Raw genomic sequence first — 26,276 nt, 5'->3', positions numbered from 1 at the left:
AGTTTAGGCTAGTTTTGTTAGATTCACTCAACTACCTATGAATGTATTTCATAGGTATTCATAATGTATTTGTCGTTAACATCAAAATTTCTCCTGCAACCCTACAGAGCGGTTTGGAGAATAAATGGATGGATCAAGAACTTTTTGGGAGGAAAGCTAATATGCAACTGAAAAAGACTATTATAAAAGTTGCCAACATTGCACAAATATTTATGAGCTTAATTTTGGAAACAACTCTTTGGCTTGGACCAGGTCTGGCAGGAAAAACTCATCATTAACATTTACTGGTTCTTACTCCTGCTCATAGTCCTGTAAGATCATGTCCTCTGGATCATAAAGCGCACAAAGCGTTTTTTGGCTTATTTTTTTGAATGCCTATATGCCAATATAATGCCTATAGAGGAACCTTGTCCATCATTGAATTTTTCTGCATCATCCCATGATTGCTTGAGGTTCAAAGCATAAATCTTGAGTGTTGATTAGCCATGTTTGTTCGCATTGAGATGCTTCAAGCAGATGAGCATGGTCTATTTAAAGTGACGTGACATGTGGCCAAGTATGGTGACCCATACTCGGAATTAGTGCTCTGCATTTATCCCATCCAAAGTGCACACACACAGCAGTGACGCTTAGTGAGGCAAGAATCACTATCACTGTCACTGTATGCCTCATTTAGCGCGAAATGACTCTGAGATTGGTTGTTTTGAGTGTTGCAAGTGGGAGTATAAGTACAACAGGAAATTAAAAGGCAGCATGATAAGAAGGGTTTGTTGGAGTTGGTTCAACATTAACACACTTGGGGCATTTTTTTCCAAAAGTTGCCAACGATGTTCACTTCCTTAAGATCATATGATAAGCTGAAGAAATAGATGAGAAAGTTGTGGCAATTATCGAAATTAGGATCATATTTGTGACCCTGGAGCACAAAAGCAGTCTTAAGTCGCTGGGGTATATTTTTTTGCACCCTCAGATTCCAGATTTTCAAATAGTTGTATCTCGGCCGACAAATTGTCCGATCCTAACAAACCATACATCAATGGAAAGCTTATTTATTCAGCTTTCAGATTATATATAAATCTCAATTTAAAAAAATGGACCCTTATGACTGGTTTTGTGGTCCAGGGTCACATTTGAGCTCTCCAGGTGTATCAGAACTCCTTAATTCCTTAATCCATATAATGTTCCTGATCGGCTGGGAACAGAGTGAGATTGGGTTTCCTCTGGTAGTGAACAGGTGCTGGAGGTTAGAGGTGACACTGTGGCCTTCTGACGGGACCGTGGTGTCGTATGGGACAGCTGAAGCCCTGTCCCCAACCTTTACAGCACTTAAAGCCTGAACTTTATAATTCTGAATGTTAAAATGGACTGCTTCCTAATGCTTATATAATTTTTTTTTGAGTAAAGGATAATTTAACCCCTTTGATTCTCTATTTTTACTTTTTTAGAGACTAAACGAAAAAAAAAATCTGTTGACTTTTCAGTGTAAGCAAATATAGGCTATGAAACCATAGTGTGTACTTTAGAGAGGCTGTTAATAGTAGGGGTGTGTTCTGTGTGCTCAGATTGATTTGCATTCCACATCATTATTGCAAATCATATTCAACCCTCTTCATCCGACAGAACTGAAGAGTATTCAATTTGGATTCTTCAGAAGATGAGCTGCATATAAATCCAACACAAACTCCACCACACTTTGTTCTCATTTCCATGCTGACAAAGTGACAAATTCTCACGTGGCACTCATGTGTCTCATGCATCTGCCAGTCATATCTGATTACACTGAGTTTTTGAGTCACAATTTGAATCTTTTTTAGGACTGGAAGTGACTCGGAAAGAGTCATGTGAAAGCTAAAATGAAATCTAATATGAGTATGTTAAAAAATAAGAATTTCTTTAATTATATTCCAGCTGGCTTGTCTATCTGTTGCCAGGGACACATGCAAATCTGACCTCTGGGGCATGTCGACCTTTGTCAGCGGGCTGAAGGAGGAAGGCACGTGTTTCTGAGCACTAGTGAACACTTTACAGTGGGAAGACAGCCAGATCGTGTCTATTCTGGGCAAACTGGGCACACATACAAAGAGCTGAAACGATCCAAATGGAGAGTCGGATTCTTCACTAAATTCGGTTAGGTGACCTCAAACTCATTCTCCAGCCTCACTATCACTTATCTTTTGTTTAATGTTAAATAAAGAGGTTTTCTACACTGAAATTCATTACAGTGTGACTGTAAGTCCCTATACTGACGCACATAGGAATAATTGAGGAACAAAAGTGAATCACCACTGCTTATTCATTATGAAGAAATTTCACTTCTGGGGGACCTTTTTTTTCAGTAGAGGTTATGTTTATTGTGATTATGTATAGTTGCTAACTCTCACTGATTACCTGAAGATGGATTTGAAACCGTCTTCAGCTATTGAAACCTTTCAAACAAATGCTGGGACTTTTTTTTTGTGCACCTGGAAACAAGTCTTGAAATGTATACTGTTATAAAATGGAGTACATCTTTTGTTTTACAGCCTCAGTTGTTTATAAAACCATTAAAATCGTTCTGGCTGAGCCCGGTCAGAACCTGACAGACTCAAAAGTGGCTCTTTTAGTAGCTTTTGACAAACAGCCAAGACAAAAAAAAAAAAAGAGAGAGAAAGGGAGATCCCTTATTGCTCTTTCTAGGTTTTCTAGGTCAAGAAAATGCTATTAAAATTAACATTCTAGACATACAGCTAATCATATTTTAAATTATACAAGTTCAAAAGTTTGGGGTCAGTGTTTTGAAGAAGTCTCTTTTGCTCACCAAGGCTGCATTCATTTGAGCAAAAATACAGTAAAACTGTAATATTGCGAAATATTATTACAATAAAAAAACCTCCAGTTTTCAGTAAATTACTCCAGTCTTCAGTGTCACATGATTTTTCAGAAATCATTTTAATATGCTGATTTGCTTTCATCTTTTTGTGGAAACCTTTTTCTTAGGATTCTTTGATAAATAGAAAGTCCAAAAGAACATTTATTTGAAATAGGAATCTTTTATAACATTATTTCTTTACTGTCAATTTAATGCATTCTTGTTGAATAAATGTAATATTTTCTTTAAAAAATATATTACTTACCCCCAAACCTTTGAATGGTTGTAAAATTATAATAATCATCACAATAATTAGGAATAATTATAAATTATAATGAAACACATTAAAACATAAATTCTAAACATAAATTAAATTCTACAAAAAAATTAGTAGCTTAATATCCAATGTCTTTAATGAATGCAAATAAAAAAAATTTTGTCTGGTCCCGTACGCACTGCCAACATGCATCTGTGCTGATTATGTCAGGTTGTTCCTGGTTGTGATGTCCCAGCTGCCCAGAAGTTATTTTCATGGCGTTGGAGCGACGTGAAAGATGATATTTGAGTTTCCCGGAACTGACAGACTGTCTGTGTGTTTCCATGGTGAATAAAACACAAACATTTGTCCGTTTGAGGTACGAAGTGCTGCGTATGGCATATCCTTACCACTCATTCCTACCAGATACACTCAGAAAATTGGTAATTGCTGTGGTCATTAAGAAGTATCTGTTCAGTTTTCCCAGAAGGCATTAGAGACAATCAGTGCAACTCTACCCCTCTCACTTTCTGCTTCATGTATCTGCATCTGTCTGTGTCTATCCCTGCCTTACTCTCGCTCTCAAATCACACACTGCATGCGTTCTTGGTTCCTTCGAAAGGTTAGCAGTAAAGCGCAGTGCTTTATTTAGTAGACTCTCTCATAGGAAACTCAAATTCAGCAGCTATATTGAGATTGAGATATATAGAGCTCTAGATGAATTCTTCAACCGTTCTTTCAGTCGGTTGTGTCATGTCACTGTCCTGCCAGCAGTGCTTGTGAAAACGTGCTTAGTGTAATGCTGTGTGTGTGTGAGCAGTCTTTTAACATCTTTAAACACCGTAATTAAAGATGTATGGAAATATACAAATGTGTCATTATGCAAAACATTAACCAGCTGCTCATTAGTTTAAAATAAGCTAAACCGTACCATACTGTATGTTTTGTGTTTGCACTTATAATAACATTAACAATGGACACAACATGCTTTTTTCCACATTGGAATCCCTGCTGTCTCATGATTTCTTCCTGTGCAGTATCCGCACTGTCATTCATCAGTTAAGTCAGTTATGCGTATTCAAATGTTCTATGTCAACCTTTTTATCTCGTATCCAAAGGACTTGCTCTAAGGAATGTTTTGAGGAATTCAAGTGTCTGTAGGGCAAAAGGAGTGTCCCGTCACATGATATGAAGTGTGTAAACCTTGCTTGCCCGAGGTGGGTGTTAATAACCGTATCTTTCACCTATTGGATGGCATACATGAAAGGTGTCTCCTTTTCTCTAACCTAGCTTCTCATTGACCAATCTACTCTCTCTCTCCTTGTGAGATGGTCCAACACACCCGGAGGTGTGTAACTTGTGCTTTGCACAGCTGTGGGTGGTTTCGCCTAGCCCTTTCTGTGAGACATAGGTGTGCTAAACAGGCACATTTTTTCTCTATTCTTAGAGTTCTATTTTTGCTCGTTGCACTTTTGCTGATTATCTTCGCAAGTGTTTACTTCACAACTGTTGAGAGTCTGCCGACCGTGCAGTTTGATTCTAACAGTTTCTTCCTTGCTCGACTGAGGTGGGAGGAGCCGATGGGATCATAGGACTCTCCCTCTTTCTCTCTTTTACACACACCCCCTCTCATTGCAGCTCTGCCAGTCCGGACTATGCTCACTTCCAAGGAAGGCTGAGTAAAGGAGAGCACAGTTTTCCTTTTCTGAGTTTTTCCTATGCCTCTGAGAAAGTTTGAGAAGAAAGAAGATACTCTTTTTTATTAGGAGGGAAGTTAGCTAAACAACAGCGGACAAACGCAGAATAGCAGGTCGTATTTATTTTTAGCGTCTTTTTTGATTGAATTGGTAGCACGTGGCAGCAGGCTCTGCCACAGGACTGAGGTCACTCAGTGATTTGTTCTTCTTTGGCAAAGCTGTTCCTGTTTATTCAGATACTGCACGACTAAGGAAGCACAATGGTTGCTGGAATGTTAATGCCCCTGGACAACCTGAAGGCCATCTATGAGCATCTGTTTCGGGATGGGGTCATGGTGGCCAAGAAAGACAAGCGGCCTCAGACCAAACACCCTGAGATTACTGGTGTGGATAACCTGCAGGTGATAAGAGCCATGGGCTCGATGAAGTCCAGGGGGTATGTGAGGGAGACCTTTGCGTGGAAGCATTACTACTGGTACCTCACTAACGAAGGGATTGTCTACTTGCGCGATTACCTGCATTTGCCTCCTGAGATCGTTCCCACACCGCTGCAGAGAGTACGACGGCCAGCTGCCACTCTGGCCATCGCCCGCAGGGCAGAACAGGTTCAAGTGGTTCAGGGTCCAACGTCTTATGTTCCTAAACCTGGCAGGATGGGTGCAGAAAAGCAAGAGGCTTTACTGGATCGACAGGAGTATCGTCGCAAAATAGCGAGAATGGATGAGGCTGAAATGACTGAATCCAATGAGAGAACACCAAGATTTAGAGGTCGTCCAATGGCTAGCGCTCAGATCAGACCCAGGGAATCCAAAGAGCAGCCCATGCTTTCTGATACTCGCGATTACACCAAAGAGATGGAACCAAGTGTTAGGAGGAAGGTCGCTATGCATTTGGTCTCCCAAATGCCTCCTATTGAAACGCACCATGCCAAGCCAGTTGAACAGGAAAAGATGGTGGAACTCAAGGAATGCACCAAGACGGCATTCGTTCAGAAAACACAAAAGGTTTATATGAGCCAAGATGTGCCAACCATTTCTTCAAACGTGGGCGCAACAGCAGCGGAATCCTCTTTGTTTTCTGAAGCAGTCAAAGAAAAGCCCAAAGAAGAAGTGTCTATAAAGGTCTCACGTGAAACAACATCCACAGCAGCTGGAGATGGCAAAACGGCTAAGGATGCTCGTCATCCTGCCCCCTTAAAACCGAAGGTGGAGAAAAGACAGAAAACTACTGTGACGAAAAATGTGCAGGATGTGCCTGCTGTTTCATCAGCAGTGGAAACCTCTGTATTTTCGGTCCATACTGAAGCAGTCAAAGAAAAGCCCAAGGAAGAGGTATTTGTCAAGGTCTTCCAGCAAACCACATCCACTGAAACGGCTAAAGATGCTTCTCAACCCACTGCCTCAAAACTGAAGGTGGAGAAAACACAGAAAACTACTGTGGCCAAAAATGTGCAGGAGGCTTCATCAACAGTTAAGGCAACATCAGGCGAATCCTCTGTGTCTGCTGTTCCTACTGAAGCAGCAAAAGAAAAGCCCAAGGAAGAGGTGTTTATTAAGATCTCTAAGAAAACCACATTCACAGTTGCAGATATTAGCAAAATTGCTAAAGATGCTCCTCGACCTACTCCCTCAGAACAGAAGGTGGAGAAAACACAGCAAACCTTGGTGACAAAAAATGTGCCAGCTGTGTCATCAGCAGTGGAGACAACTGCAGTGAAATCCTCTGTCTTTACTGAAGCAGTCAAAGAAAAGCCAAAGGAAGAAGTGTGTGTCAAGGTCTCTCAAATCAGTTCCAAAACAGACAAGGATAGCAAATCAGATAAGGATGCTTCTCATCCTATTCCTTTGAAACCAAAAGTGGAGAAAACTCAGAAAACCACAAAGACAAAAAATGTGCAGGATATACCAACTGTGGAGGAAACAGCAGTGCAGTCCACTATATTTCCTGTCACTGCTGAAGCAACTGAAGAAAAGCACAAGGAAAAAGTGGAGACCACACCCAAAGGTGACAGCAAAATATATAAGGATGCTACTTGTCCTACTCTGTCAAAATCAAAGGTGGAGAAAACGCAGCAAGCCCCAGTGACCAAAAATGTGCAGGATGTGGTAACTGTTTCATCAGCAGTGGAGACAACTGCAGTGAAATCCTCTGTCTCTGCTAAAGCAGTCGAAGAAAAGCCCAAGGAAGAAATGTGTGTCAGTGTCTCCCAGGAAACCACACCCAAAGGCGATGGCAAAATAGATAAGGATGCTTCTCATCTTACTGCATCAAAACCAAAAGCGGAGAAAACACAGAAAACCACAAAGGCCAAAAATGTGCAGGATATACCAACCATTTTATCAACAGCAGTGCAATCCTCTGAAGGTTCTGTCTCTGCTGAAGCAGTCAAAGAAAAGCCAAAAGAAGACGTCTTTATGAAAGTCTCCCAGGAAATTGTATTCACAGTAACTGATGATAGTAAAATGGCTAAGGATGCTCCTCATCCTACTCCATCAAAACCAAAGGTGGAGAAAACTAAAAATATGCAGGATGTGGCAGCTGCTGCTTCTTCAGCAGTAGAGACAACTGCAGCGAAATCCTCTGTCTCTACTGAAGCAGTCAAAGAAAAGCCCAAGGAAGAAGTGTGTGTCAGTGTCTCTCAAGAAACCACATCCAAAGGTGATAGCGAAGAGAATAAGGATGCTCCTCGTCCATCAAAACCAAAAGTGGAAAAAATGCAAAAAAACACAAAGACCAAAAATGTGCAAGATATACCAAAGATTTTATCAACAGCAGTGCAATCCTCTGCAGTTTCTGTCTCTACTGAAGCAGTCAAAGAAACGACTAAGAAAGATGTGTGTATTAATGTCTCTGTAGAAACCACACCCACAATCGATAGCAAAATGCATAAGGATGCTCCTCATCCTTATCCATCAAAACCAAAAGTGGAGAAAGCACAGAAAACCATGCTGACCAAAAATGTGCAAGAACAACCAATCAAGACAGACGTTACAAATCAGACCTCCATTGCACCGCATGATGTGCCTGCTGTTCATGTCGATGAGACGAAGTCAACTACCTCTATTAGCACCCAGCTGCCTGTCAAATCTCTAGAATCAGCAGCGCCACCTCTCCCTAAGAAAGAAGATTTGTCAAAACACATTGCTGAAAAGAAATCAGAGATTAATCTGCCACTGCAGGTCTCTGTAGAGAAGACAGCATCTAGCACTGTTCAAATGATTGACAAACAACAGAAAGCACTTGGTTCCCAAAAAACAAAGGATGTCCAAGAAGCACCTAAAGATGACAACACTCGTCCTTTGAAAGTTCATGAAAAGGTGGAGATTCCTCGTGCCATTTCTACAGCTGAGGTCAAGGCAGAGGTTAAAGGTTGCAAGCCTTATCTCAGCCCTGAATCTCAGTCCCCGTCTACAGCTGCTGAAGTAAAGATGACCACAGCTGACTCCAGCAAGACTGCAGAAGTCCAAGCGCAAACGCCTAAGAAATTGGAATCTGATACAGATTCTGATTCTGTATCACCAGCAAAACTGACTGAGGAGCCTGTAGTCACTACAGCTGCAAAAGACGGAGATACAGAGGACGCCTCAAAGCCTTCGAAAGGAAAGAAGAAAAAGAAGAATTCTGCAAACAAAACTTCAGCTGGAAAACAAGTCCCACCGCCTATAGCTGAGACAAAGGTGAAAGAGCTAAAGACCGAGAATGCTGGTCAGGTTGACCTTCTTAAGGTCGAGGGCCCAACAAATGATTTTGCAAAGACATCCCCTGAGGGAATGCACGCTGTGGAGAGCGTGCAGCCAACAGCTGTACAGAATGAGGCCCCGGCTCACAAAGGGGAGGTGGAGCCTGCGCAGCCCTTGCCTGAAAAACGGGAGGTTCTGAAAGGAAAAACATCCTCCTCGCAGAGACAGTGGGAAGCACCAGCAGCCTCAGCGTCAGCAGCAGCCTCGGCCCAGCTCAGCCCCCTCCCCGAGCAGGGGGAACCTCCCAGAGTTGCACAACACACGCCTGCTCCTGACACACAGCAGAGCTCAGAGAAGCAGAGCAGACTTTCGGATAGCAAGGCCCCTGCACAGCCTATCATCACTGACCCTCTTCCTGCCGACGAGAACACCTGCGACGCGCAAGAGCAGTCCGTAGACGACGCCATGCGGAAGAAGATCGTTGTGGTAGAGGAAGTGATTGAAGTGCAACAGATTGCCAGTCCTGTTGCAGACCAACCTGTTACACCCCCAGTGCCAGAGATCGCAGGAGATGAATTGGACTACGATGTCTTGGAAGAACTGGCCATAGAGCGTGGCCTCCTGCAGGGTGCCGTTGAAGAGACTTGCTGGGATCATTCACTCCAAGAGCCCGAGGAGAAATCCTTCTCCAAATTCATAGAAGGTATGAGTCCTTTTCATGAGTCTTTCTTTAATGTGCTTTGATGTTGGTTGCACTGCTCCGGTTTCCATCCCGTATTTGCTGTGTGGGAGGTTCAAGGTGACTGGTGTGGTGTTGGAATAGTTGTGCTGTTATTAGATGGTTGGGCATGCTTTGCTTGAGAGGCGTGTAACTTTATATGCGTGTTGAGTGAACGGTGCCTGAGCTTTATGTTAAGTGAATTAAGCATTAATAAGTAGGTTTTGCAGAGTAGCTTATACTGCAGTGCCGGCAACTTGTATCAAAAAATGTGGAGCTTTTTTCAAAACATGTTTTGTCTATGCAACAATGTGCATTTATTTATAAGTGCTATTTTTCAGCTTGTCCTGGTTGTCACTGCTGCTTTCCACAAGCACAAATCTGGGTATATTTGTTCCAGTTATTTCGAGAAATTAACCTCTCGCAGTGATTCATGCCACATCCACACCCAAAACATCAAATTGTGCGTGCAAAGTTTCGCAACCACCCTTTTGCTCTGTAGCATATTGGGACTGGCTAGTGATTCTGTTGCAAGTTTTCATTCTTTTCAGGGGGAATCCCAGGCTGCCGGTAATGAGCAGTTAAGCAGCACTGTGTTTCTGACAATACAACAATGTTTGGAGTCAGCTCTCCACTCCCTGCTGCCAAACACAAACCACAGCTATAGTTTTTCAGTTCTCTGAAAAAGAGCTCCTCTAAAAATCAATGCTGTGCTTAGAGGACCCTGTGTGCCACTTCTGCAGGAAGCACGTGTGTTTGGTTATTTCCTGTGGTTTGTTACCCCTTGTCTCTGGTTTCCAGTGGTCAACAATTAGCTGGAGACTTCTGCTTTGTCACTTTGTTTATTATGTAATAGGACATACCACAGATACAGCTGTCCATCCCAAATTTCACCATTGTCTTCCTCCCCTAGTGCAACAGAGATCTCTGCAATGTGTGTTGCAGCTGCTTTTGTTGTTTTTATAGCTGTGCATTTCAGTTTATGCTGGTATAAATGCAAAGACATTTAAAAAAACTACTGGAACAATCTACTATTTGTAGAGTTAGTGAATCTGGGTATATGCATTAAGAAACGACAGCAAGTAGTTAAAGAGTTTGCACAATCTAATGGGTGTGTTCAGTAGGTGTATCCAAAAACAATTAGCCTTTTGTTTGAAGGTTTTGTGAGTCACTTCATCATGGTAGGTCTTTTGAGAAGCCACATTTCCCATATTCCAACCAAATGCAATTGGATTTGAAGAGGAAAAAGAATTTATACAATATTATGCTCAGACTAACTAACTCGAGTCAGATGTGCTTGAGGTTTCATCTCTGTAATTTTCTGCTGCCCCCTACTGTATCTCTACAGATCTGTCTCTTTGTATCACCTTCAGCAGATCTTTTCAATAGAAGCTCAGTCATGTGGTGTTAAGTGAAATTTCAGCCTGCGGCTAGGACGGAAATAATTTTTTGTACCTAGTACCTTTTTGTTCTTCTGTAATGGCTTAGAAGCGATGCTTTATTCATTAGTACTACTTGAGTAATACATTGGACATGTATGAGCAGAAGTTTGAGATCTCCTTTGGCACTGTTCTCTGTTCAAGCAGCAGTGTGTTGTGCAAGTGTGTGTTTCTGTCCGCCTCCACCATAAATTCCTGCATGTTTGTGATGTTGTGACAGGCGCTTTCTGATGTTCTCAATGCCACATGATTGTGGTGCAGTTCATGAGTCATGCAGTCAGTTCAGAGGAGCCAAATTAATCTGACCTTTAAGAAGTCTTATCGGACACATTCTAGCAGTGTCTGGTGCTGTGACTCCTATAACTGGCCCTTCACCTCTTGTGAACGGAGACCTTTTGTAGAGATGGGTCTATATTCTTGATATAGATGAAATTCGGGCTAGTTGTCATACTTTTGACTCAAGTGAAATTTTCTCAGAGTATAGGGTTATATTTGAAAGTCAGTTTCTGTTTAGGCAGAATTTTTTTTTTCATGCTCACAATTTCATTGTTCACTTCTTACCTAGCTTTTTTAAAAGTATGATATTGGATTTTTTTGTACACATTATGCTTAAAGTTTTAACATCCTAAAACCTGGTTAACATGCAACACATGATATCGCTGGCTAAGGAATCCACACATTCTTATTAATCTTGTTTACATTTATAAATATTAATTGTTCATTCTTAATGTATCAGAATGTAAAAATATTTTACTCTTAATGTAAAAAGTGTATTAGAAATAGCATAGACCTGTACAAAAACCTTTTTTACAGCTTTTTTCCAGTTGTGCAATTGTAATTTTGACTCTCAATATTATAGTTATTATTATACCATGAATAGTTTCATCGTGTGACAACTAGCCCCGGTCTCCCCTACATCTTCTTTCTTGTTTAATATTTATGAGGTGTCAATGGATGGGCTACTCTAACACCTGGTAGGATTATGGCCTTATAGCTGTCAGCTAATGTTGACATGCATGCATGTATAAAACGGGTTGCTCTGTCTTTACTGGTGCTTTATACTGTCTTACCTAAACCAAGAGATTATGCACTGGCTCGGAGATAATAAACCTATTAAACTATATTAATATGTCAACTTTCTGAATTAGGAAACTAAGCAAGAGATCTGATAAATAGTCTACTTTACACGAAAAATGTAATGGTCCCAGACCTAGCCATATCAGTAAACCATCAGTGCTTCTACAGACAGAAATATGTAAAATATGTATGATACATTCCTCTGAAATAACAGTTTTGATGTCACAGAGTCTTTTCTGTCAACACCCCCAGGTGAATGTATAATGACACACAAGAACATATAGTTTTCACAGAGGAACTGATTTTCCTCTATGCTGTGTGAATTGTCATTTTTTGTTATGTTGGTTCACTGGCTCATACAGATGATTGTTTTGACTAAAGAAGAAAATTTCTTTCTACTTAAAAATGTAGTTTAATTCAATGTGTTAACTTGCCATTTCTTTTAAATTATTAAATTATTTTAATTATTTATTATTTTAATTTACTAGTTTAAATGATTTAAAAGTAAATCCTACAACACTTTTTTCAGTGTACAACAGGGGTCTCTGACTTTGTGCTACTGACACCTGCTGGTGTGGATGAAACATCATGGAAATTAGTTGCCATGATTTATTTATTTATTGACTGACAATAAGAGGTCATCGCATAATAAAGTAGAATTTGATTGGTCAAAAAAATAAGTAGCTTTAAAACTTCTGAATGCATCTTTCACTAGTCTATCATTTACATGCTAAATCAAGATGATTCATTTCAGTGTACATTAATTAAACAGGAAAGCTGACCCACTCTTTTTTAGACCTATTTATAATGTATTAAACAGCCTCAGTGGAGTCAGACTGGGCCTGATTACTAGTTTTGATCAGTCAGTGCTCATCTCATTTTCCAAATAGTTCACATGCCAAGTCCTGCAAATTAGACACCTACAAATACTTCATTTAATCACAGTCATAAGCGCTGTAAACATGTGGGGGGGAAATGAAATTGACACTCTGTCAACACCGTAATTCACAATGCCATATGCTAATTTCAGTGGATTGCTGTGTAAAACTCTACTATATTTAGTTTATGTCCTGCTTCATGGGTGGCCACTAAAGGCTCGTGATATGGCACAAGAGATTTCCAGTCATGCCAGGAATCCCATTCCATATATAAATGAAAAAAACATGAAACCTGGCACTCATGTGCGTTTCCAAGTGTGAAAAGGAGTACACTTTACTTTACTTTAGCATACTTTTAAAAAAGTATTTATTATGGAAATAATATGCTTTTAAAAATATACTTAAAGGAACACTCCACTATTTTTGAAAATTTGAAAATAACTTATTTTCCAACTCCCCTAGAGTTAAACAGTTGAGTTTTACAGAAGTTCCTTGATTATTACGCCGGAATGAGAGTATAGTTCCTAGCCATATCGTCCTAGAAAATCGCAACTTTTCATTTTCCGTTGGTCTTAGTACACGATGTAATTACAGAAGAGTCAAGTTTTAAATAGGAAAAATATAAAAACGCTTTGGTCATTTTTGAGCAAGATGCTAACGGTCTAATCAGATTCAATGATCTATGCTAAGCTACAGCTAAAAGTGCTACCGCCAGACCCGGAGATCGGCTGAATGGATTCGAAAACGGTAAAACTCAACTATTTAACTCTAGGGGAGTTGGAAAATGAGTCTATTTTCAAAAATAGTGGCGTTTTCCTTTAAGTACGAACTGAATATAGTGTTTTTTCGGACAATTAAATGTACGTTATTTGCAATTGAAATAAAATATATTGTCGTTTAAATGTATGTTAAATGCAATTAGTTGAACTTTGGAGTGTTTTTGACCAACATATATAGGACCTTTAAGTAAATTTTTATATGTAATTTCATAATTACGTCTATGGTCTTTGAAATATGGTTAAAGTTTTACTGCTGAATGTACTGACAAGCATTTATGACAAACTCAAATATATTTTAATTTCATTTCTATCGAAACTTGTAGTAATGATGACGTTGCAATTTAGTGCATTTAAAATATATGAACTTTAAATGATATATTGAATAACTCACTTTAGTTAAAATTATAATCAAGGGTTTTACATTGTATGTAGTATGTTAGTCAACACTTCAAAATAAATGTACTTCTTTAAAGCATAACACAATTTTTTATATGATTTAATGATTCAGTTATTTAAAAACTTTTAATTTGATATTATTACAAAGTGTTCTTTTTTTTAAATGTACTTAAGTGTGTAAAGAAACAGTCATGAAAGTGTCTCTCTTTAAGTCACTTAAATTCAATAAGATCAGGCGCAAAAATAACTGTGTCCACACCTTTTCAGTGCTAATTCGTCACGGCGCGTCTTTAGTAAATCCTGACAGTACTATTTTAACGCTAAAAGACGGTTTGCGCTGGCGCAAGCTGTTAGTAAATCTGGCCCTTAGTGACTGACAGCAGAACTGAAGCAAACGCTGAGGGAGAGCAAAGCCGAGAGACTGTGATGCAATATCATAGAATAACTCAATCATCATCCAGGAACAAACTGATCTCTGTTCAAAGAGGCCAGCGCGGGTTTCATCAGTTTGCCCAGGCTGATATTTATATCCACAGTGAGCTGTTTTCCCCTTCCCCACTCACACCGCCCGCTCGCCCCGTCCCGTCCCGACCCTCAGCCTCCGCCCTCCTAATTGCAGAGCAGCGCTGACATATCCAAGCAGCAGGCATGGGCCGTCAAAAATAAGAAGGGGACAGTGGCCACCAAACAAACCCAGACTCTTTTTCTTTCTTTATTGGCACGTTCTTGCTCTGCTTGTTCCTCAAACTTCATGAAGATCATACCTGGTAGGTCAGATCATCAAGAGTTTGTGTGTTTTATTATATGTTTGTTTGCATGCCAAACGTTGTTGGTGGAGGTGGGAGGGGAAACTCTCAGTGTTGACATACAAAATGCTTCTCTTTCAGACATCGAGTTATCAATTCTATTCCATATTTAGACCCCTTCACACTTCAGTTATTTGTGATGTGTTTTAGTTTTAGTTTTGGATGATTGGTTTGTTATTTTTTTGCCGCTCCGCAGTGGATAGGTGCGAGCTCTACCTGGAGGAGTCACGTTCGTCAGGTCTGATGGATGGTTTTGTTGTGGTAAAGCGCGGTGGGCGGGTAGAAAAACAGGGCGAGAGTTGGATTTCAGAAGGAAATTCTCTGTGTCTGCATGGGAATGTGAGGTGTCCCGTATCTGCGCTATTTCTGAGAGCTGTAAAAATGCTTCCACCTGTTTCGGGCTTGAAGCAGGCTTCTCTCGCGCTGTAATAATAAGAGACCGCCGGGAAATGTACCGTACTGTAACTCCAAAGTTGCTTTGCTTTCAAAACATAATTACTGTATATTCAAATCTACAGAAGAAATGAAGAATTCCTGTTAAAAGATTATTCAGTCTATGTTAGATGTGTGGACTTTGCATTGCAACTGTCTACTACATTTTTTTTTTTTTTTTCATTTTCAAAATTATTGTCTGTGGCAATCAACAGCATATAATGTTTTATTTTATTATTATTTACATGCTATTAGAGTATTTATTAGTATTTTTAAATTATTTTTTATTTGATGTGTTTTCACATTTTTTTGTTTATTTTAATTTTAGTTATTTTATTTGCCATTTTAATATTTTTATTCGGCTTGAATTGATTTTTTATTTCAATTTTAGTAAGTTTAGCACTTAACTAAACTTTTAGTACAGCATTTTTAATTTTCAATGAAGTATTTCAAGTTTTTTATCTGATATTTATTTTTTTTTCAGCTAAAAGTATTCTTGATAGTTTTAGTTTTAGTTAACAATAACAACACTACATACAACAGATGCTGTGAATAGACCTGAAGTCAACATCATTTACAACCCAAGTGGGCACTACATACCACACTGGAGCCAAAGGGTTGGAGGGCTTGAAAAATAAATAATCAGTGATGACAACAAAACAAGAGGCAGAGTAAATACAATTAACACATTAATGGTTACACTTTATTTCGATAGTCCACGTTAGACATTCTACTAACTATAAGTAACTACATATCAACTAACTCTCATTAGAGTATCAGTCTCACTAGAGTATGGTTAGAGTTAGTAGAATTAGTTGACATACTTGCAAAGTTACTATATTATAGTCAGTAAAATATCTGTTGGGAACCATCAAAATAAAGTGTTAGCAGATATTAAGCAGTCTACTAATGCTCTGTACTAAATATAGAATAGCATGCACTGAGGAATCATTCAGAAGAATTGTGTGTTAAGAAAGTAAATAGAGTCAGTTTCAATTTCATATTGACTTACACTGAACCTGAATTTGCAATGATTTTTTGTGTTTTTAAATCGTCTGTAAAGTGAAGATGGGCGGTTGTTTTAAAGTGCTAATGATTACTTACTTTCACCATTGCCTTTGGGTGTATCATTATCTTTGGACTGATGAAAAACTTGAACTAGTTTGTCCTAAAAGAGACTAGGTGTGTCTTCTGATTTCAAACTCAACGGGTTCTGCAAACCCTGGAGTGGTGTTAAATGTTCAAGCACACTGGTTTACGAGCTTCTCAGTTTGACATCTTATTCAACTCCGTATTGAAACATGTTCACACTTTGAGAGTACAAATCTATTATAGGGAGAAAGAAGAGAGTGAATGAAAGCACAGTGATGTTTCGCCCGCTGCAGGTGTGTTTGTAGAGTGTTAGAGGGCATGGGAAGGGCTGTGAGAACGGATGGAAGGAATGTAGATATGACAAGATAAAGTAGTGGAGGAAACTCCCTTTAGAATCAGTAGAAAGTTACTGTACTAGATCTCGTTTGGCTGAGAGACGCTGCACTGGTGTCTTTGTTTTTAAATGTCTGAACACAGGCCATGGAGTGGTTATGGGGTTCATTTTGCTTGGCAAAATTGCATGCAGCTTATCATATGGATAGGCATAATTTTTTTTTTAAACTGGTGATTCCATTGAAATCTTATTTTCAAAAGACTTGCATCAACAAATTAAATTTTTAGACATACAGTCAAACCAAAATGTATTCAGACCCCTTCAACATTTCTCACATTATCACAGTTTATTCACTATAGTTTAGAAAATGGCGATACAATATGACAGTTAAACTGTGTCATATAACAGATGTCTGAATGAATGAAAATGATTTTTTTATTCTATGAAATCTTTAGTTTTATTTTGTATTGACACCTGCATTACTACTGCACATTTATTTATTTATTTTTTATCTGAATAAACCTAATACGATGCAGTAAATATACAGGTGTCAATACAAAATATTCATTCATTCATTCATACATTCTAATAAGATGCACTAATAATGCAGGTGTCAATGCAAAATATTCATTTATTTATTTATTCATTAATTCTAATAATATATTATTATTCTAATAAGGTGCACTAATAATGTAGCTGTCGATACAAAATAAATGGTTGCATAAAATGATAAATATAATATTGAAGCAATATTTATTAATTTAATAAGAGGATATTAATAAAGTTTTGGTAGGCTACATTCTGCATTTATGACACCATTAGCTTATCAGTGCTGTTTTGATTAAGTTTGTCTGTGTCTCTGTTGAACCTGACTGTAGTATTAAATTCTTGTATCTGTAGTCTACTCATCTGATGATAATTAGCTGACAGCGTATGAACACAGTAAGTGTAGTAAGATAATTATAAAGCCTGTATTGCTCTGATAGAGCGCATGTGAACACATCGCGGCAATCAACAGCATATAATGTTTTATTTTATTATTATTTACATGCTATTAGAGTATTTATTAGTATTTTTAAATTATTTTTTATTTGATGTGTTTTCACATTTTTTTGTTTATTTTAATTTTAGTTATTTTATTTGCCATTTTAATATTTTTATTCGGCTTGAATTGATTTTTTATTTCAATTTTAGTAAGTTTAGCACTTAACTAAACTTTTAGTACAGCATTTTTAATTTTCAATGAAGTATTTCAAGTTTTTTATCTGATATTTATTTTTTTTTCAGCTAAAAGTATTCTTGATAGTTTTAGTTTTAGTTAACAATAACAACACTACATACAACAGATGCTGTGAATAGACCTGAAGTCAACATCATTTACAACCCAAGTGGGCACTACATACCACACTGGAGCCAAAGGGTTGGAGGGCTTGAAAAATAAATAATCAGTGATGACAACAAAACAAGAGGCAGAGTAAATACAATTAACACATTAATGGTTACACTTTATTTCGATAGTCCACGTTAGACATTCTACTAACTATAAGTAACTACATATCAACTAACTCTCATTAGAGTATCAGTCTCACTAGAGTATGGTTAGAGTTAGTAGAATTAGTTGACATACTTGCAAAGTTACTATATTATAGTCAGTAAAATATCTGTTGGGAACCATCAAAATAAAGTGTTAGCAGATATTAAGCAGTCTACTAATGCTCTGTACTAAATATAGAATAGCATGCACTGAGGAATCATTCAGAAGAATTGTGTGTTAAGAAAGTAAATAGAGTCAGTTTCAATTTCATATTGACTTACACTGAACCTGAATTTGCAATGATTTTTTGTGTTTTTAAATCGTCTGTAAAGTGAAGATGGGCGGTTGTTTTAAAGTGCTAATGATTACTTACTTTCACCATTGCCTTTGGGTGTATCATTATCTTTGAAAACTTGAACAACTTGAACTAGTTTGTCCTAAAAGAGACTAGGTGTGTCTTCTGATTTCAAACTCAACGGACCCTGGAGTCCCTGGAGTGGTGTTAAATGTTCAAGCACACTGGTTTACGAGCTTCTCAGTTTGACATCTTATTCAACTCCGTATTGAAACATGTTCACACTTTGAGAGTACAAATCTATTATAGGGAGAAAGAAGAGAGTGAATGAAAGCACAGTGATGTTTCGCCCGCTGCAGGTGTGTTTGTAGAGTGTTAGAGGGCATGGGAAGGGCTGTGAGAACGGATGGAAGGAATGTAGATATGACAAGATAAAGTAGTGGAGGAAACTCCCTTTAGAATCAGTAGAAAGTTACTGTACTAGATCTCGTTTGGCTGAGAGACGCTGCACTGGTGTCTTTGTTTTTAAATGTCTGAACACAGGCCATGGAGTGGTTATGGGGTTCATTTTGCTTGGCAAAATTGCATGCAGCTTATCATATGGATAGGCATAATTTTTTTTTTAAACTGGTGATTCCATTGAAATCTTATTTTCAAAAGACTTGCATCAACAAATTAAATTTTTAGACATACAGTCAAACCAAAATGTATTCAGACCCCTTCAACATTTCTCACATTATCACAGTTTATTCACTATAGTTTAGAAAATGGCGATACAATATGACAGTTAAACTGTGTCATATAACAGATGTCTGAATGAATGAAAATGATTTTTTTATTCTATGAAATCTTTAGTTTTATTTTGTATTGACACCTGCATTACTACTGCACATTTATTTATTTATTTTTTATCTGAATAAACCTAATACGATGCAGTAAATATACAGGTGTCAATACAAAATATTCATTCATTCATTCATACATTCTAATAAGATGCACTAATAATGCAGGTGTCAATGCAAAATATTCATTTATTTATTTATTCATTAATTCTAATAATATATTATTATTCTAATAAGGTGCACTAATAATGTAGCTGTCGATACAAAATAAATGGTTGCATAAAATGATAAATATAATATTGAAGCAATATTTATTAATTTAATAAGAGGATATTAATAAAGTTTTGGTAGGCTACATTCTGCATTTATGACACCATTAGCTTATCAGTGCTGTTTTGATTAAGTTTGTCTGTGTCTCTGTTGAACCTGACTGTAGTATTAAATTCTTGTATCTGTAGTCTACTCATCTGATGATAATTAGCTGACAGCGTATGAACACAGTAAGTGTAGTAAGATAATTATAAAGCCTGTATTGCTCTGATAGAGCGCATGTGAACACATCGCAGGCTGTAGTATTATCACAGTAATTAACAACTTTGAATTGCAAATGACATCAAAACTTTGAATAACAAATGAAAGTCCAGAGGCTCAGTTTTTCCATGTGTGCTTCTGAAACAGTTCTGAATTCCCAAATCAACTTCATAATCCTATAGGAGAGCTGAGCTCCCATCAGCACGTATATAGTATCTTGACTCTTAACACCACTATAATGGAAACTTCCAGACGGCTGATGTAAACAGCACACATGCAGGACGTCTTGCTCTTGGATACTGTAGGATGTTTGAATGAGTGTGTTTTCTTTAGGGACCAGCAGGGCATGTAGAAGATGTGTGCGGCGACTGACCTTCAGGAGCCATAAAGGGGCTGCTGCTGTTCTTTGGACGTGATTTATGGGCTTTTATGGACCAAAGGGATGCTTCTGCTTGAGTTCGGCTGTTATTTTTAGCCATTCACTCACTATAAATTAGGTTTCACAACATACTGTGGTGCATCTTAATGGGTCTCAACCAATTACTTGCGTTTAATTGTTGTTCTGTTCTTCTAAACTTGAGGCATTAGTTTTTGTTAATAATGCTGCTCCATATGCATGTCCAATGGAATTCACAGCTTCTGCAAATTGCATTGCTTGTTATTTCACAATTCAGACTTTAATATAAATATAAACTCAGAATTTCAAGATATAGATTTAGAATGGCAAGATCTAAACTCTCAATTCTGACTTTTTTCTTGCAATTCTGAGTTTATATTTTGCAGTTCTGAAACAAAAGTCTGAGTTATGAGATATAAACTAAGAATTGCATGGAATAATTTTGAATTGTGAAAAAGTTGCAATTACCTTTTTATTTTTTTTATACCATGAAGGAATTATGGAAAGTTCAGTGGCCTCAGTGTTCATTAGGTTGGCGATCAGGTCTATTACAAAATCATTAGTGATTATCAGAATCAGATAATCATAATAAACTTTGTACAGTAAAAGATGTATTATAGTCACAACTTCTCTGTGTGTCATGTCCAGGGTTATTAGTTAACTAACTAAAAAAAAAAAAAAAAAAAAAAAAAAAAAAAAAAAAAAAAAAATATATATATATATAGTTATTAAAATAAAATAAAAATATAAAAAAAAAATAATACAAATTATTTTATTCAATCTAGTTGCCAAATAAATATTTTTATTTTTATTTAGTTTAACTCGATGTACTTAAATAACTAAAACTAAATAAAAGAAATAGACATGGAAATAAAAATGACAGACAGAAAAAAATTATTAAAACTTTACTGAAAGCTAAAATAAAAATAGCCTTACACGGCCTGTTGGAAAATGTCTTAACATTTCTTAAACTTAAATTTAAAAAAGTTGCATGACATATCTGCAAGTCTGTTAAGTTTTATTTAAATGCCCATTCTTCAGAAAACAGATGACCCAGGCAGCTTTGCTATTGGATAATGGAGGCCATATAGTTTGATTATTGCCCGTGACTAAAGGTCAGAGGAGGCGTGGGAAATCATTAGCCATCTTTAAGGATGACTGCAGGAGACGCTGGCCATGTCTCAGGATGTTTTGCGCTGTAGCAGTCGCAGTGCTGGAAATATTTCCCAGAGCAGTTATGGAGAAAGACTGGAGCTGCTGTACAGTCAGATGTGTTGTGTTGGTAAGTCTGATACGGAGCAGCCTCTCTCAGGATTTTCACTTAATCACACCACTGTTAGAGAGTTTTATTCCCATCATCGACTGTTATGTAATGTCTGGCTGCTTTAATCATCACAATCCTGCTGCTGAAATTATAAATCACTTAAATCACTTTACTTTGGCAGTCTGGTGCCAGTTTGTTGTGCAATATGATATGTGCTTTCACGTCACATGACTTTACTGCAGTGCATGCTGAATAACACTTACAGGTAGTTAGCATAATCTAAAACTGTTTTATTTTAATTCTTCACGGCCTGATTAATAATAATAATTCATTTATTTATTTGGCAGCTGGCGCTCTATTGAAGGAATGTTAGCATACTACTCTTACTTCACTATTTATACTATACTTATAATGCAAACTAATTTATTTCTAAAATGACTATACACCATTCACATGCAATATGGTGAGTTCATGTGACAACAGTGCAGCATACTACTGTTTAAATACATTTTATACTGCATTAATTAGAAAAAACAAGATTTTTATTGTGAATATAAAGGGATTTTTGCGAAACTGTCTGACTTGGCCACGCCCATCCGTTTAATCAAAGGATCCATAACCCCGCCCTTTAAAGACACACCATCCAATCTGATGTCAGCAAAACTGAATATGCAAAATGCTTGATTCACAAGCCGTTTCTACTGGCGGATTAGAAAACATGGCCGGTCATTTCCTTAAGTTTCACTGTTTTCTGTCACAGTCACCGAATCTGTCAGGGAGTATGTGATGCATGGTATTTCTCAAAGAAAACAAGACAAAGTATACATTTTTCTCTTGTGAATACTTTGTTTTGCCGCCATCTAGTGTTAAAATGATGAAGTCTCGGTTTAATACCCATTGCTATAACTTTGTTTCACTGAAGATGTGATACAGCACGAAACAAGACAAAAAATAAAAAAATGCATTCCTTCACTTTTACTGAAGCTAATACTGAAATGTTCAACTGGCATGATTCAAAACACGTTTTATTAGTGACCAAAGTCAACAGGCATCACAATTTAGTGTAATGGACAAGGTCAGAAAGCTGGGGATTTACACGGAATATTCTGGGCGCTGGAAAAGCCATGGTTACATGTTTATCTATTACTCATGAGCAATTTTTGATTTGATGTAAGCTGCTGGTGTGATTGGAGGGTAATTTCACAATAAGTGATGAATCCTCCCAGTGCGGTTCAGACTATAAATACAGACATGAGTAAGAGTGTGTTCTTCTCATCTGCTGCCATGGCTGCTGTGTGTTTGGACAACTCTTCTCAGATGTCCATCATATCTGCACTGTCAGCATCTCAGATGGAAGCAGTTATTATGTCACTAAGGCAATGCAGTCAAAAGCAGAAGTGCTGTCATAGTTCTCAGCTGATCTCATGCAGGTCATCGACACGGTCTGTGCGTGTCGATGCGCCTGTCCTCAGCCATTGTAAAATGACCTGCCAAGTTTTATGATTATGTCCTAATTATTGGCCAGAAGAGGGAGACAAATTGTTTATTGAAGTCAACGTGAAACCCTGACCAAAGCCCATTTTATTTTTATGATGTGAATGATTGCTGCATGCAACGGGAATATCAACTTCTAAAATCAAGTGTATGGAATTTAGAGATGTGAGAGGGATTCATCAGCAGAAAAGGAAAGTCGAAACAGAGCAAGTTATTGAATTTGAATAAACTGTGAACACACTTTTTTCGTTAGAATAACATTCACCAATGAATTGTGCACAGAACAGGATGCATTAAAATTGAAAATAAGGGTTGCATAGACCCTAATAGAATATTTTGTATAAACTAACGTAGCAATTCTGTATTAAATGTAGAATAGTTTAAATGAATAATATTTAATAATATAAAATATATTAAATATGTACCTACATTTTTCTTTTACCTTTTTCATTTATTTATATATTTATTATTTTATTTGAATTATTTATTATTATTTGTGACCCTGGACAACAAAACCAGTCATAAGGGTCAATTTTATGAAATTGAGATTTATACATCAGCTGAAAGCTGAATAAATAAGCTTTCCATTGATGTATGGTTTGTTAGGATAGGACAATATTTGGCTGAGATACAACTATTATATATGAAAATCTGGAATCTGAGGGTGCAAAAAAATCTAAATATTGAGAAAATCACCTTTAAAGTTGTCCAAATTAAGTTTTTAGCAATGCATATTACTAATCAAAAATTAAGTTTTGATATATTTACGGTAGGAAATTTACAAAATATCTTAATGGAACATGATCTTTACTTAATATCCTAATGATTTTTGGCATAAAAAAAAAATTGATAATTTTGACCCATACGATGTATTGTTAGCTATTGCTACAAATATACCTCAGCGGCTTAAGATTGCTTTTGTGCTCCAGGGTCACATTTTATTTGAAAGTCACTTTTTTTTCCCAAAAGTGTGACCTCCTAATATCCTAATGATTTTTGGCATAAAAAAAAAATTGATAATTTTGACCCATACGATGTATTGTTAGCTATTGCTACAAATATACCTCAGCGGCTTAAGATTGCTTTTGTGCTCCAGGGTCACATATTATTTGAAAGTCACTTTTTTTCCCCAAAAGTGTGACTTTTAATACTTCTCACTTTTCACAGTGCAGCAATTCAAACCGGCAGGTCATGACCAGGTTAGTTTGCAGATGGGGAACAGGGTTTTTGAAGGGAAATCTGAAGAAATACCTCCGTGTTGTGTTTTACGCACTAATTTGGCATGACGCACAGGATTCACAGCAGACAGACTGAAACGTGTTGGACTTTAACAATCAGATCGACTTCAGTGGAAGAATGAAGTTGTTTCAGAGCAAGTTTTTACATGCAGATTAAAGCTTACAAAAGAAGAAAGATTGTTTATTATCACTTCAAATAACTTCGTTCAGCAGAGAATCTGCATAAGAAAGTAAATCCAGTGCTTTTGATTTCATGTTGTGTCTTATATTGCTCTTTTGAAGAGGCCTGTGAGTGAGTTTGCAGAAGTGCTTGGCGGCTCCGTCTGTTTTCCGTGCTGCTGGAGGAGACGAGCGCAGAAGCTCTAATGGGTTATTTTCGATCTCAGCAGCTGCTGTTGATGTTGATCTCCAGCTGAACTGAGATTCCCCAAATCCAGCGCTGACTGTCACATCACAACATTTAGATAAGCACAGATGCGAAACTGCAATTGCAGGATTAATGCTCCTAGCTCTTAGCTAAGTAAAATGCATGCGAGGGAGAGAAAGAGCTCAGGTGTCATGTTGTGGAGGTTGGGAATGACAGGGTGTGTCCGTGATTCAGGTGGATCAAAGCAGACGTACGCACATTCCTCTCTGACAGACAGACAGACAGACGCAGAGAAAGTCGGGATTGGGAGGCACATTCACGGCTAATGCGATTTGGTTACGCCTAACACGGGAATGTGAGGAGTTACCGTTCTTATAACATCAGTCTCATTATCTTTGAAGACAACCTTCAGTCTTATCTGTGAGGTTCCAGATTGCTTCTACACATTGATAGCTTAGACTATTTTTAGCGAGTAAAGGGTGCAAACATCCACCTTCAGCTGGTGCTTCACGTGTAGCAAGCGTAAAAATAACTTTGATATTGTTAGTAATAATTCCAGATGAACACTTACTGGACTGAAGCAGCTCGGCTTTTCTTGATTCTCCATCAATCTTTTTTTTTTAGAAAAATCAGCGAGTCTCAAATCTGATCATCAGGATGTTTTGAGGGTTTGTTTGTTCGTCTCTCAATCATCACTGGATTGCATTGCATTATGTGTTTTGATTATTTAAATCTCATCTTGCTAAGACATATTATTGGAGATATAGAGTGACGACTGATATTAATGTAATTTTATGCAAGTAACAGCTGTAAAGATCTCATTGATTTTACATTACAAGCAAGCAAAGTTTCATCTTACTTTTTGGTCATATAAATATCAGCATCTGCACCAAATTGCATATTTTTGCTCAGTTTGAGTCTGGATAAAATTGAGGTGTTTTTTCCCCTCTATATCCTATGAGCCATAAAAGCCCGATTGCATCAAATATGATGATATGCAAACTTCTCATCTGACCTCAGATGCAGAGCGGTTTTGTGTGCATGTGGTTCATAGAAAGATCTGAGGTGTGTTTATGTGAGGTTGAAGGATGAACACTTGATATTGATTGAAAAGGTCCATCATGCTTCACCCTGCGCGTGTGGAGGATCATGAATGATTCGTCTTGTGTAGACTTGACTGTTGGAATAAAGCCCGGTCCATATCGCAGCTCTGGCCGAGAACCAAGAACAGTTTTTGCTATTTAAAAAAAAAAAAGGGCAAGTTCATATAAATATATGGGTGTGCTCAAGGATATCACGTGTCTCAAACAAAGCTCTTGAATATCTTCAAAGGCTGTGTTTATATAACGCCGTGTATCTTGTGAGCTCATGTCTTCAGAAGGGCTCATTGTTAATCCAGCCAATCAGATCTCAGCTCTTGTCATTTTGTGTGGATTAAGTATCAGCTGGTCTGCGAATGATGTTATGCCGTATGGAATCTGCTGGTAATCATGTTGTAGCGTCTGGACCAATCAAACACACAATATATATTTTGTTAGCTATATTTAACAAATACTCTGTAACACCCCTCAGTTAACAAGCCATATGAGCATCAAACCTCTCTTTCAGACAGACGAGACGTGCAAGTATTCAAACTTAGTCTTATTAATTGATACATTAGGTATCATTTGCACCTTTTTACAAAGGTGTGTTTGAACTAAGAATCTGACGTTTCCCTCAGGTGTAGATCTGCTGAATATGCAAATGGTTCCATAACTTCATTCCTTATTTCTCTCCTCTTTACTGCTTAAGCTTTAACCCTTTTCCTATACCAACTGTATGCGTGTGTGTGTGTGTGTGTATGTGTATGTTAGACTAGTTTAAGTGTTTATGTAGTATGTTG

At 37.6% G+C, this 26,276-nt stretch overlaps 1 protein-coding gene across 1 annotated transcript in view; it reads left to right on the top strand.

The window, feature by feature from the left end:
• Nucleotides 1–5,022: 5,022 nt before the first annotated feature.
• plecb (plectin b) overlaps nucleotides 5,023–26,276 on the top strand; it is an 82,522-nt gene continuing 61,268 nt past the window's right edge. The window contains exon 1 of the mRNA XM_016519553.1: nucleotides 5,023–9,184. Coding sequence (XP_016375039.1) covers nucleotides 5,062–9,184 — 4,123 coding nt within the window. The 5' untranslated portion in view covers nucleotides 5,023–5,061. The remainder of the gene's footprint in view (nucleotides 9,185–26,276) is intronic.

Source organism: Sinocyclocheilus rhinocerous, unplaced genomic scaffold (genome assembly GCF_001515625.1).
Source record: "Sinocyclocheilus rhinocerous isolate Xijiao unplaced genomic scaffold, SAMN03320098_v1.1 scaffold1470, whole genome shotgun sequence".
NCBI lineage: Eukaryota > Metazoa > Chordata > Actinopteri > Cypriniformes > Cyprinidae > Sinocyclocheilus > Sinocyclocheilus rhinocerous.
This window is presented reverse-complemented; position numbering and strand designations above follow the sequence as displayed.